The sequence below is a fragment of the Mixophyes fleayi genome, chromosome 10 (genome assembly GCF_038048845.1).
Source record: "Mixophyes fleayi isolate aMixFle1 chromosome 10, aMixFle1.hap1, whole genome shotgun sequence".
Classification (NCBI taxonomy): Eukaryota; Metazoa; Chordata; class Amphibia; order Anura; family Limnodynastidae; genus Mixophyes; species Mixophyes fleayi.
This window is the reverse complement of record NC_134411.1, coordinates 10,634,417-10,649,229: the sequence shown is the minus strand read 5'-3', so window position 1 is coordinate 10,649,229 and position 14,813 is coordinate 10,634,417. Positions and strand designations below refer to the sequence as shown.

General features: G+C 38.5%; 1 protein-coding gene across 1 annotated transcript in view; it reads left to right on the top strand.

The window, feature by feature from the left end:
• LOC142104087 (uncharacterized) overlaps window positions 1-14,813 on the top strand; it is an 85,693-nt gene that overhangs the window by 11,235 nt on the left and 59,645 nt on the right. The window contains exons 10-16 of the mRNA XM_075188561.1: window positions 807-927; window positions 7,057-7,195; window positions 8,867-8,971; window positions 9,964-10,036; window positions 11,488-11,625; window positions 12,385-12,549; window positions 14,227-14,321. Coding sequence (XP_075044662.1) covers window positions 807-927; window positions 7,057-7,195; window positions 8,867-8,971; window positions 9,964-10,036; window positions 11,488-11,625; window positions 12,385-12,549; window positions 14,227-14,321 — 836 coding nt within the window. The remainder of the gene's footprint in view (window positions 1-806; window positions 928-7,056; window positions 7,196-8,866; window positions 8,972-9,963; window positions 10,037-11,487; window positions 11,626-12,384; window positions 12,550-14,226; window positions 14,322-14,813) is intronic.

Below are 14,813 nucleotides of genomic sequence, written 5' to 3'. Positions count from 1 at the left end.
CTTCTACATGTTTTTGAAGATTTTACTACCTCCTGCTTGGCCAGATACTGGACTGTTTGGACCCTGTTTGTAAAAGAGATATATACTATACACCTCCTGGAAATTCAGGTGAATACCCCCTATGCATCCCTCCTCCAAATCAGCACCAATATTAAATCAATAGCACCACATTTAATAAATAGGCCTCCTTACTGTATCATTTAATTATTACTCCCCACTTTTAATACAGCGACCCCGAATTACATTTTTAGCCTCTTCAATATAATATAAGACTAACCATTTACCATACACTAAATTAAAAGCCACCACACTAAATAAGATGAATAGCCCCATCTGATGACATATTATTTAAATAGCTTCAACAAGCAGCCACATTACATGAATACCTTCCACATTGTATTAATAGCATCACAACATTAATACCCTCCCCTGCACACATTATGTTAACACCCCACACCAACTTCAAATTAACTGAATAGTCCCCACACACATTACATTAATACCTCACATATATTCATGTGCAGCAGACTCCTTCCTCCTGCACAGCCACAAGTGGTAAAAGGGAAGGGTTGTACCACATGGGGGGAGGATAGGGGGGTAACCGAGAAGGGAGTGAGGGGGATCATCGTTTTTAACTGGAGGATATAATTGAATTTAAAAAAAATGTAACTTTAATATTAACATCTGTCCAATAAACAGGAACATATAAATTCTTGTATAGCTGCCTATATATTGCTAGAAGTTATTGAACACATTTGTTTTATGTCTAGAATAAACATAAGATGATCATTATTTTCCTCTCTCAGGAACTGTCCTTGATGACCTATCTAAGAAAGACACCTGTGTCCCAGTCAGCGAATGCCCTTGTTTCTTTAATGGACAAATTTACAGACCCGGAGATGATATTCGTACTGACTGCAGTGTCTGGTGAGTAAGTAAACTAAACAAAGGAGAAAGTTATTTTATCCATTGTGTAACACAGTGCTATAATGCCAAGAATGCAAAAAGTTTACAGACTTTCACAACTACTACAGGTGTTTCTGTACTGGAGCTTGGTCACGCAAATTCTTCCATTGTACATCAATATACTCCACACAGAACTAGTTTTGTTGTAATGAAATCATTTCTGTATGCATGGACAAAGAATAGGGAGCATAGTGGCATTGATAGATGGTACATGTTAGGGGACGGCAAATTCCAACATGTCTATCCACCAGTAGCTGGGTCACACTTTTGGCATCTCTTATATTTTTCCCATGCTCTCTAATCACACATTTCCTAAAATTTAATAAAACCCATTGTTTTAATTTAGACATGAACTAGAACACACACAAAAGAAGAAATATGTTATTGTGGTATATCCTATTCTTTGCATGGCAACCTCTAGAGAAATAGAATTCCACTGACAGGCAGAGCTAGCCCCTCAAACCGATTATGCTATGAGAACAAGGGCATATTCTTAATCTGTCTCCACTCTGCTCCATTTTTAGACAGGTGAATGAAGTAGAGACAAACACTTACGTAGAGATCATTGGTCTCTGGAGAAAGAAAGGTACAGGACACATGCCCATCTTACAAAGCATATGACGAAAAAAGGACGTGGGAAAGTAGAGCATGTCCTATTTTCCTCCATCTCTGGTACATCATCATCATTTATTTATATAGCGCCACTAATTCCGCAGCGCTGTACAGAGAACTCACTCACATCAGTCCCTGCCCCATTGGAGCTTACAGTCTAAATTCCCTAACATACACACACACAGACAGAGAGAGGCACACACAGACTAGGGTAAATTTGTTAGCAGCCAATTAACCTACCAGTATGTTTTTTGGAGTGTGGGACGAAACCGGAGCACCCGGAGGAAACCCACGCAAACACGGGGAGAACATACAAACTCCTCACAGATAAGGCCATGGTCGGGAATTGAACTCATGAGCCCAGTGCTGTGAGGCAGAAGTGCTAACCACTACGCACCGTGCTGCCCATCATCCACTTTGGTAGGATGGCCATGTGCATTCCTTAGAGATCAATATTGTCTATGAGTATTTTCTTTTCTACGTTTACCTGTTCAAAAATCAGAACAAAGGAAAGATTAATTAAAAAACGCCTGTATAAAACTTAATGTGGTTGTTCCCATGTAGCAAATAGGGGTCATCCTCCAGAAATCCCCCAATTGTCTTAAACCGTGAATTGCATAATGTTTCAGATCAGTTCATTTTCTTTGCAACTCGTAGCTGGGTATTACAGTGTATTCAGATGTCTTCTTTGTGGAGGTCTATGGAAGAGGACAGGTCTTTTGGTTCTATGCCTAGTGGTGCAATCCAGCTTCCAGGCATCAGGACCCCCATATTTGCTACACTAGGGAGGTTATTTTAAGTCATTGATTATGTTAGGTAACCCAGCACTGATATATCTACAGATTTATATAGGAACAACATTAGAGGTATATAGCACTCTCCTCTTACAACTCTGGATTATAGACTCTTGGGGGTATATTTGCTAAACTTCGGGTTTGAAAAAGTGAAGACATTGCCTATAGCAACCAATCAGATTCCACCTGTCATATTATAGAATGTACTGAATAAATGATAACTAGAATCTGATTGGTTGCTATAGGCAACATCTCCACTTTTTCAAACACGCAGTTTACTAAATATACCCCTTGGTGTGATCCACCACTGCTATCCTCCCCTTAAATTAAATTATTTTTTAGATGACAAAGGTAGCAAGCAGTATGCAGTGGACAAGTATTCTATCTCTCTAGAGCAGGAACTACATGAATCACATATAGCAACACCATCTAATATATCCAATTGTGGTTCTGTACAAGTTTTAAGAAATGCATGAGGGCCAGATCCTATTCAATAACATGCCTTTTGAACGACCCACATATCACCTGAGTTTACATTTCCAAGCTTTTATTTTCTACATAAGGATGACACATAATTGCTTTCTAAAATGTCAATGGCTCATTAAAGTTGAACTAGATCTGAAAAATACTGCAATACATTGTGACCTTTCCTTGTATGCTTGTTATATCTTACTGAATTCACACTGCCATATTTCTGCCACAGATATATTGATGGAGGACACTGAACAAAAGAAAAACTCCAATCGATCATGTTTAATAATGTATAAAAAGCATATACATTTACACAGCACATAGAGCATATTATGACAGGTTGCTGTCCACTACACAGTGCAATTAGCAAACACCTGACACAAAGGGGGTATTCAATTGTTGCTTTTAACGCGCTAAAACAAAAAAAAACGAGAGCTCTAAAAATATTAGCGTTAATACGGTAATATGCGTGTAAATACCGTTAATACGGTAGTTTACTCGCTGAATTTCATCTCGCAGCTCGGGGAGCTGCGAGATGAAATTTAGCGAGTAATTATCGTATTAACGCTAATATTTTTAGAGCGCTCGTTTTTTTTTGTTTTAGCGCGTTAACGGCAACAATTGAATACCCCCCAATATCTTTTGTGCATATCTGTTCTTTATTCACCTAGTGCTGTGGAATTACAGAGATCCGTTCAGCCGGTCATGTTGCAGACAACATGTTTAATTATTATATGAACTTTCAATTCTGGATTATTCTGTTCTTTCACGTTGTTTCAGGAAAGTGCTATGGCTTCTATACCTTCTAAAATGTTAATATTTACTGCACATTACTCTAACATTCTATCCCACTTGCAGGAAATCAATATTTCTTCTTGGCTGTTTATACGGGTAGAATCCCACGATATACCTTAATTGATTACATCTCAGCTGATTCAATATACAAGGGTCTCGTCCCTACCGCAAAGCGGCTGTCATTTCAACATCTCTGTGATTTAATGTACCTATAGCAACATATTATCTCGTTTATGCAATATGTCTAGCATTTAGAGGTGATATATATGAGTCAAGACTATCTCTAATTACCAGCGCTTCAATCTAATACCCTGAATAAGGTGTATTTGTTGTTTTATATGTATTGAATGTTTTTTATTGATATGCCCTGTAGGGGTGTTTATGGCCATAACCACTGTGTATGTAATTGTGCATAATATTTTTATTAAAACTACAATTGTGTGTTTTACCTAGCGCTTTATTATCTTTTATTTTTGTATATCTACCTTATGGGTCTGGAGCCCATTTAAAGCAGCTGGTAATCACCTTATAGGTTGCATTAGTGCCCGGTTGTGTTTGTTTTAATAATTTTTTCTATCCCACTTCCCTACTCATTGACTTTAAACAATGAAAACCAACCCTGATAACAGCAGTGTATACCACAGCACATTTTTTTTTTCCATTGCAGTACATATCTATTATTAATTAATAATACAGCATATCACATACACAGCACAGTGCTAGACAATGTGATAAGCATCACAATGGCTGAGATTGCACAGCTGGCATACTTCAGTTTAAATACACATGACATTGTTTTCCTATGTGCTGAGCTGCGTCTGGACCACCATTGCAGGAACTCCAGCAAGTGTTTGACTTTCCCACAAAGTTCAGCCGTCTTCATCATCAGATATAGTGATAAATGTTGCCTATGCCTGCAAACAAATGCAATATTAAGCCTCATTACATGGCAGACCACAACAAAAGAGGGCAAACAATCCTTGAGTAATACTAATTGCCGTATAATTTGTTTTGTATGCTTTTGGTTATTGTGGCAGTTTACATTTACATTTCACAATATGTGATTACATCACAGCTTCCTTGTGTGTAATATCAGAATATATTGTGCCAGGCAGTGTAAGATATGCTAATCCCTCTCTTCCACTATAAACCAGTGTTCCCAGCAGCCAGCAAGTAAATTCCCATAGACGCCTGTACCACACCGTTTTTATAGCATTGGCAAGCAGGGCTGTTATTGGGTTTCAGGAACTTTCAGCGCTACCTAATCGGTTCTCATTTTTACTCAATTAACTCTTGAGCAATGAAAGCGCTAGAGACTCAGCTCTCACATGTAAAATACCTTGTTCGATCCAGATACCTTATAACTGAGACAGTAATGTACCCTTTGGCTGACTAGCCAAGCCATGCAGTGACTTGCTATATGGACTGGGTGAATGCAATGTACATTGTACCTTGGAAGACTAGGAAGTGAACAAATATAGGAAATTACTAGTTGGGAGAGCTGTATATGGTCCCGGGATGCATGGTTCCCGACACTTTTCTATACCTTAAGAAATTAATTCAATTGTGTACACATAGACCTTGGCGTTCATGTATTAAACTGCGGATTTTGGAAGTCGCCGATATTCAGCAACTTTTGCAGGGCAGATTTAAAATGGCAATGTCTTTAAAGGCAAGTTTTGCCCTTAAAGACATTGCCGTTTTAAATTTAGCTGTCAAATTCGCTGAACATCGGCAACTTGGCAAAATCGGCAAAAACCACAGCATAATACATTTACCCCCTTGTGTCTTTTTGCTCCATATTTATTTTTCATTTTTCTTTTGAATTGTAAACTACAGTCATGCTACCTAGGCGCAATGCAAGTTTGTTAATTGTACAGTGTTCTTTTAATACACTATAGTCAGTGCCATACCGTCACTTCTCCTACTGCCTTCTTTGTAAAACTATCAAATTCCATTCACTTACATTTTCCATTCTGCCACTCATCATCATCATCATCATTTATTTATTTATATAGCGCCACAAATTCCGCAGCGCTGTACAGAGAACTCATTCACATCAGTCCCTGCCCCATGGGAGCTTACAGTCTAAATTCCCGAATATAGACACACAATCACACACACAGACAGACAAAGAGAGAGATAGACAGACAGGGAGACAGACAGACAGAGACTAGGGTCAATTTTTGATAGCAGCCAATTAACCTAGCAGTCTGTTTTTGGAGTGTGGGAGGAAACCGGAGCACCCGGAGGAAACCCAAACACAGGGAGAACATACAAACTCCACACAGATAAGGCCATGGTCGGGAATCAAACTCATGACCCCAGTGCTGTGAGGCAGAAGTGCTAACCACTAGGCCACTGTGCTGCTCCCAAATTTCCACTCCTAAATTTCCACTTTTCCACTGACTATAATAGCAAATTACTTTTCACATAGACATAGTTGAGGCAGCCACTGTTTGTGGCTGAGCCAATATCATGAATTCTATCATTTTCTAGGAACTAGAGAAATTACTAAGGCTACCGCTATCTAAGCCTTCTCCAGGCATGAGGGCCTGGGGAAATGTGAGGAAATGTGCCGTCACGGATTCCTTCCTAGTGAATAGCTTCATTCATTGCTTCAGTACAGAAATGACTATCTCACAAGTTTGACAGATGCCTCTTTTTTTTTATTTTAATAAAGAAGTCAACTTTTTGCCATTATTCGCAGTTTACTTGGCACTGGCGTCTGGTGAACTACTTAACAGCTGGATTTGTGCACAATTTTCACCTGCTAAGTAGTTTGCGTTCATAATTTACAGTATATATGTAGTATTTATTTATGAAAAGGCCGTGCAGCAATGATTTATCAAGCAGACAGGAGTAAGAAATCCCAACGGAAAACCTGTATTTTATAGTAATAATTTGCATGTTTTTGCATACTTGCCTACTTTATCAGAATTTCAGGGAGTGCCCTGGACTCCTGGAAGAGCAGACACCCACCCGGATCCTAGAGGAGGCTGGGCTTAACTATGCGATTCGCGTCATTAGGCTCCCCTTCCCATTATGCAATGCCATGAATATCGGATTACATAGCAGGGGGCAGGGCCATGGTGGTACAATGGTGTCACCATATCCCTCCAAAAATTGGACTACTTGAAAAGTCAAACTTAAAAAAAGGGAGATGTAAAAATGAAGGTGCTGATTTAGATTAGAGTGCAAATGTTGCAATGCAAGGGGTTAAGAGGCTAATTTGTTTTTAACCCCCTGACTCTAATTCTAGTACGTTTGCCCCTTAGCAGCACAAAATGATTTTTTTTCAGGTGCACCGATTTGTCTCTTTTAACTGGATATGCTCCTAATTCAGCCCCTAAGCATTACATTCATAATTCATGCACTTGGTTAAAGATAATATATGATTCTATTCTTTTTTTTATAGTCGATGTGAAGCTGGCCAATGGAATTGTACGAACACTCCTTGTCCTGGGAGATGTTCTATAGAAGGTGGCTCCTTTATCACAACCTTTGATACTAACACATATCGGTATCATGGAACATGTATTTATGCCCTGGTCACGGTAAGTCAGTCAGTGATGAACAATGTAGTAATGAAGACATTAAAATAATTGCTGTGCAGTATCTTACTGCACATTATTGTACCAAATATGAAGCCTTTATAAATGTGATCTTCTATGCGCTGTCTTCCATGGTGGTCTATTGCAACGGAAAGTAACTATGCTCTCAACCAATTTTACCAATGTAATTAAATCCTTTGAATCCTCAAAATGCCACATGTAATAAAGACCTAGGGGTATATTTACCTAACTGCGGTTTTGTAAAAGTGGAGATGTTGCCTATAGCAGCCAATCAGATTCTAACTGTTATTTTGTAGAATGTACTAAATAAATTAAAAAACTAGAATCTGATTGGCTGCTATAGGCAACATCTCCACTTTTTCAAACCTGGTATTTAGTAAATATACCCCCTAATGTTCCCTCACTCTGGTGATTAACCTAAGCCCTAAATGTGGCTAAACTTAGCAGAAGAGCTCAAACATTTAATTCAATGAAAGGGGTGAAGTGAATTTTGAGTCCTAATTTGGGAGAATGAGTGTGAATTGAATTTCTGGGGTTCCTACCAGCATATCAATCTCTCCACATTTACAGATCTTAACATACTCATGGCCAAAAGAAAAATCTTTTTTTTAGTATCCAAATTATCAACTAACTGTTTTTTTGTTAGAGAAGTTTAATAAAAAAAAAGTAGTGAATCCAAAAAGGGCACAGACACTACCTGTAAAATCTCTAGGGTTAACCTGTAGCAAAAGAAGACAACACATTGCAAATAACCCACCCCCTGGTGGTGGAGGATAGCAGCAAACAGTAATACCCCTTTCTCACCAAAACTTTGGGTCAAACACAGGATAATGAACACGATTTCAACCCATATTGCATCCCTTCACACCGTACTTTGGTCCCAGGTATATCCTGGGACGTCGCCTTTCACAATGGACCAGTGTCTACCCTGCATTTGCATTCAGACCGCAGAGTATCTGGCTCCAATCCGGAAATGGATTTCACACAGAGGCATGGACCTGGGTAGTATAACCCAGGTGACCCCATTCACACCGACACAAGACCTGGGTTATTCCCTGGTCGATGTCTCTGTGTAAAAGCGGTGTTAGGCTGTGTACACACTACTGAAAATGTCTCCCGATGCAATATCATTAATGATTTTACCAACGACTGAAAGTCCCGATCAGCATGCCGATTCATGTGTACACACTATACACGTTTTACACGATTTACCTTCAGATCTTCATCTGTCATAAAAACCAGCTGAAAAGACTGATTGTGTAAACTCTATGGAGATCAGGTTGTGAGCGCATACACACTGCAGAATTGGAACAACATTGTGCCATCATTGAACGAGATATTTAGTCCACTTATAAATCAAATAAAACGATACAATGTACTTTGCAATGATAATCGTTGCACTAACGCAATATTGGGCCGAACAGTCGTTTATCATGTGTAAAACCTGTAGTGAGCCTTAGCACTGAAAACAGTACTGATGTAACATGGCAATCGCGCATGGCCATTTCCATTGACTTTGACTGGGAAACATTTAATACACATTTTTTGTGTTTTTTTTATGCATTATTAGTTTGTACTTCTGCATAGGATGTTGAAAATGTATTCATTTTATATTTTGAATGACATAAAACTTTGTCTCATCTCATCACACAGAGCCCCGGTTTTCCTGATGGCGGTAGTGTAATGGGGTCATTTGAGAAGTGTGGTGTGAGTTCATCGGAAACTGCTTTAACAAACGTCATGTACATATGTTCAAATGTGAGTTTATTTTACATGTTTGTGACTCCTGCAAATGGATTGTTAAATAACAGCAGCTAAACAGGCAACATTATACAGTATTAATAGTTACTGGGAAATGGGTGGGGCTAGTTTAAAAGTGATTATGGCTAGCAAGGAGATCACACCCGTTCTTGTTGGATAACTGAAAGTTATTCTCCAATTTAAAACAAAATGAATAAAATAGTTCAGATTTCTATTATGGGTGTGGTTTATTGTAATATTAATTTAGCATTAGATTTTCCAACTTCCAAAATATTTATGCTCAGACATACTCTAAAAACACTACATGCAGTATTTACAGCAAACATAATACATATCTGTCAACAATCCTGATTTTGGTCTTTAAAACTGGAAAAGGACTGCACAGAAAGAGCGTCCTGTGGGTGTGTCAGAGGTGAGGCCTAATTTGTCCAGATTTTCCATTCAGGAATGTTGGCAGTTATGATTATATAAATCTTGTCCTAGAAAGAGGAGTCAGCGTAAGTGTACAATTGTAGAAATGGGTGTGCAACAGTTTCTTTTCCTATTGTAATCAGTAGTTGTGGTCTCTGAGGATTTTGGGCATCTGTAATCCCCCTTGTGCTTGTCGATGAAAGAGCTTACTGTCAAATGGTAAAATCAACTGATCTGTTCAGCACTGGTATAAATCCACTTCCATGGTTAAAACAGTGTGTAAGGCCTCAATGATTATATACTGTACCTCCCAACAGTCCTGAATGCAATGGGACAGCCTTGATAAGCAGACCCTGAAAGAAATGGGGCTTAAATTAAACTGAAAAGTGTAAACGTTTGGGCAGATTAAGGTGGATTTTGTGAAAAATGAGGGTGTACCTTGCGCAGATCAGGGCATGGGTTATATTGTTATGTTGCTTCTGCAAATATTGGAAGCTATAATAAATATATTATTGCGTGCCGCTTGCACCACTTAATCAGAGCTCTAATCACGTTTTCAATTACTAATTTATATTTAGGGTGCAATAATACTGTCCAATCAGGAACAAATCACAGTGAACGGTCAGGCTAAACAACTGCCTTATGTTACAGGTGAGAGAACACTATTTTTATGACTTTATATTACTTTCGATCACTTACATACTTTTGATTCATTAAATGTTATATCCTTATATATTTATTATATAAATATTTTACTGTAACAATTTCATAGCAAACTTGAAAAATATAAATGCTGAAAAGAAATTGCTTAAGAGAACAAACAGCTGAATTTCTTACATGTAATCTGGCACAAGTGATTAAAGTCAACATTACTGAAGTTTATAAGTGCTTTAAACATTATTATTTTTATCTTCAAAGCTGCTACTCTTTGGTTGTAACCCTGTGGCATCTATTAAAGGATATCTAGGGTAGTATTACTGCTGTAGATTAGTGGGTCTATCTGATGGTGTTACGGATCTTGCACTGAACGACACCAGGGGGTAAATGTATTAAGTAGCGATTCTAGCAAATCGCTGATAGTCGGCGACTTTGCCGGCATAAACAGCAATTGGTTTAAAGACAAAACTTTAAACCCATTGCCGTTTTAAATTATGCTGGCAAAGTCGCCGCATATCGGTGATTTGCTAGACTCGCTACTTAATATTTAAGTATTTATTCCCAGGACAACAAATAATCACTTTCAGTATACTGCCTGTCAGCAAGCTCTCCACATACAGCACACGTAAAAACATCTTATAGATCCATCATGTCACATAGGCAGCACAGTGGCTAAGTGGTTAGCACTTCTGCTTTACAGCGCTTGGGTCATGAGTTCAATTCCCGACCATGGCCTTATCTGTGTAGAGTTTGTATGTTCTCCCCGTGTTTGTGTGGGTTTCCTCCGGGTGCTCTGGTTTCCTCCCACACTCCAAAAATATACTAGTAGGTTAATTGGCTGCTATCAAAATTGACCCTAGCCTCTCTCTCTCTCTCTCTCTCTCTGTCTGTGTGTGTATGTGTTAGGGGACTTAGACTGTAAGCTCCAATGGGGCAGTGACTGATGTGAATGAGTTCTCTGTACAGCGCTGCGGAATCAGTGGCGCTATATAAATAACTGGTGATAGGAGACTTCTATACTCTATTTCAGATAGAAGCAGGTTTGTATATATGCATAAATTCCAATACCAATACCAGCTAGGCACTGAACAGAGGTCAGTTTAAATATTATAAACTCTCCCTTCCTGTTCAGTACCTACCTTAATGTTTTCTTTTCTCAAAAGCTTTATTTACTGTTAGATATTAATTAAATTAATTAATTAAATAGGTGTTTTTTTTAGGTACTCCTTTATCTTTCGATGCTGAGGAAACCAATTATTATTCCTTTGTCATGACTTGGGCCTGGTTAGCAATTCATTAACAGTTGTGTTGCAAATGTTACCTTTAGATAATGGCAATGATCCTGTACCTCCAGCAGAAACAACAGAGCGGAGAGCTTTTGCTTTATTTCATGAATAACCCAAAAGGTAGATACATATTATGGCTTATTTTTGGTGTCCTTACAGATGATATTATGGTGATAAGACAGTCCTCCACGCATATCACCCTCTTTACGACATTTGGTCTCGAGATTATGGTACAACAAATTCCAGTTTTCAGTGTCTACATTAAACTGGACAAAAGTTATTTTGGAAGCACCAAAGGTAGGAGAATGCACAGTATAGGAATTATTGTATGACTGGTATTATTTACTCGTATAATATCCTCAATGAAGACACAAACCTAGAGAAGGGAATAAATTATTGGTAGACAAACAATCAGTCAGGACAGCAGAGGATCAGGACTGCCAACTAGAATTGTGTTCCACAGCTGCCAAAAATCAACAACAGGAGACAGATTAAATGTTCACTGACAGATCCCAAAAGGGACATATGAATATGTCATTTGGGAGAGATAAATAGACAATCATGAATGGGAACTCAGTGTCTGGAGCATAGATGTGGCTATATATGCAAAAACACATGAGTAACTAGGTGCACTGCAGATGGTTGATGTCCCCACTAAAACAAAAAGGTTGAAGTTATATATGTAAGGCAGAACAAACCACAGGGTCACTTCTGCTACAGGTCTCTTGTGCATTAATTTAAACATATAATTAAGAAGTATAAAATACAAAATAAAGAACTTACTTGTCTTTTTCAAGCAAACAGACAAGTAAATGTAACACTACTATGGGTAGAGTAAATCTAAGTAATGTTAGTAAATCCAGGTCCATCAATGGTTAAATACAATGCCATGTCTTTCGCTTATTGTACACAGCCTCCGTACGATTAACCATACCTCCCAAAATCAGACTAAAAAGAGCCAAAAGAGTTTTTGAAGAGCATTATGTAGTATGGGGATATTTTCTTGTCATTTAGTATAACAGAAACATTAATTCCATTGCTTTATATTAAAATCAGGTCTGTGCGGAAACTTTAACAGTGAAACTATGGATGACTTCCTGTCCAGCTCTGGTGTTGTAGAGGGGGCAGTGACAGTGTTTGTAGATTCCTGGAGAGCAGCTTCATTATGCAAACCATCCCGAAATGTGGATATGAATCCTTGTTCAATGAGTATATCTAATGGTAAGTACAGCCCATATATATCTTCTATAGAACACTAGCTAGACTATTTATCCACTGTGCTGACATAAATGTAATACCACTTTTGATACAAAACACATCTTACACATCTGCTAATTAATTTACAGCAGCATGGATATATCTTTTAACTAATCTTTTCTCATCCTCAACTACCGGTGAGGATGAGAAAGACATTATAGTAGCGCCTCTTCACAGAAATGTAATGGTGTTGGCAATGCTCCAAGTTTATCAGCGTAAGCTCCAGAATGAATTCATTGGCCCAGCTCTGGCTCCAGAACCACATCCCAACTCTCTGCTCTAGACACCTTCTCCAGCTCCACTCTAAAACAAAAGCTACGTTTTACAATCTCTATAGCTATTAATAAATAGAATTCTATGTTTAGTGTCCAGTGTAGGTACATGTAATAAATCTTTTGCAGCTGTCAAACACTTATCAATTTTAGTCTCATTTTAAACTTCCAGTGCCAGTGCCTGGCTCCACTCCAGCATTCCAGATTCTGGAGCATATAATAGTAAAAAAAAGTGGTCAACTCCACTTCGGCTCTAGGTCGTGGAGCTGGATCCTAGATGCGGAGGTGGAACAGTGGCTATCCCAAGTTTGCAGCCTGTTTTTTTCTTTTTCAGATCAGAGTTTCAGGGTTCTGTCCTTAGAGGAGCTGAACATACTTAGGCATTGACTGAGTGACCGTTGTAGCAGCCAACCATATGTGTGCAAAGTTAGCCAGGGGCTGATTTTTGGAAAAGTCTATAAAATGCTAATTTGTGTTAATTCAAGAAGAAGGTTTGTTAGACTTTACTACGTCTATCAATAAGTGGCAGCAGCAGGTGTGATATCCAAGGGAGAAAGCCCAGGGGTTGCTAGGGCTTCCTACTTACTCCTTACAGCAGCTTTGTGTTTCAGTCTGCCATATAGTAAATTCACAGGAAAGGAAAACAATTGTTTCTGTCCTTTGGCCCTAAGAACCATTAAAGCGACCTGAAGAATTACATGAATATCTACCTCAAAGTGACTATTGCCCTGATTTCAACTGACAGTACACACTAACATCTACGTTCCAATCCTGAAATAAAATAGTTGACCTTCTAAAGTTAAAATACTAACAATCCAGCAAAGCTGGGCGTGAATATCACTTGCCTATGTATTTCATGACATTGTTTCTCACAATATATCAGTTAATGAACTGCCTATGGGTTACGATTTGATCCAAGGGTGGTGGAATAGATCACATTTAGGCTGAAGATCAGTAGTAGAGAATTGCAGACAATGGCATAAATTCACAGAAATAAACCATATGCAGAATTCACGATGGTAAATTACGGTCAATAACTCTACACACGGCTTTCAATAAACATATTAGTAAATAAATGATAACAGCCAGTAAAACAATTGATTTGGTAGGAAGAGTAGCAGGAAGAGGGAAGTTAAATTGCCAATTTGTTATTCGCTGGTAAGACCTCACCTTGTGTATTTTTCTGAAGGCCTTATCTTATCTTAGCTCAGTACTACAGATAAGTATACAGACCAGGACATGGAAGAGCAGAATGTAGCTTTATTTACATGGGGAGAATGGTACAGTTTATGAAGAGTTACGGAGCAGACTTTGTTTGTGGTTAAATTACCATAGATATCATATCTAACTATTGTCTTCTTTTTATCAGAAATATTTGCGCAAACACACTGCTCTGCCCTGGTGAATATGGGAAGCCCATTTGAGATATGCCATTCATTTGTGGATCCAGAACCCTATTACAAGGTAAAAAGGACCAATGGTTTATTTATTGAGCAAAGTGATGTTCTTAATTCAGGTTTGTACAACAGGGGTTACATACACCATGATACAGCAATTGACAATGCATTGCCTAGCAAATCATATGTATGACATCAAGCCAACTGTTATTAAGGCTTAACATCACATAACATAAAAGCTGATGTCCCATGTCATGGCCTACGCAGTTCAGTAACCGGGGAAATTTACAGTGCACTATACCGATAACACTGATTTGGTGGCTCTGCCCAGCCATAACAGACATCAACTATGAAAATACTGCACTAAGTGCTGCATTCATTTATTGAGACATTCTGTTGAGCCTTGTAGAAGGGTCACTGCCAGCACCAGCAGGAGTGAGTTACTTGGAAACTATGGCGAGATATAATAGCCATTCACTCTCAAAGCCACAATCATTGCACAGATATTGAGGAGGAGGTCAGATATATGCAGGGCATTGTGTCTGCCTAGTCCAGTGAA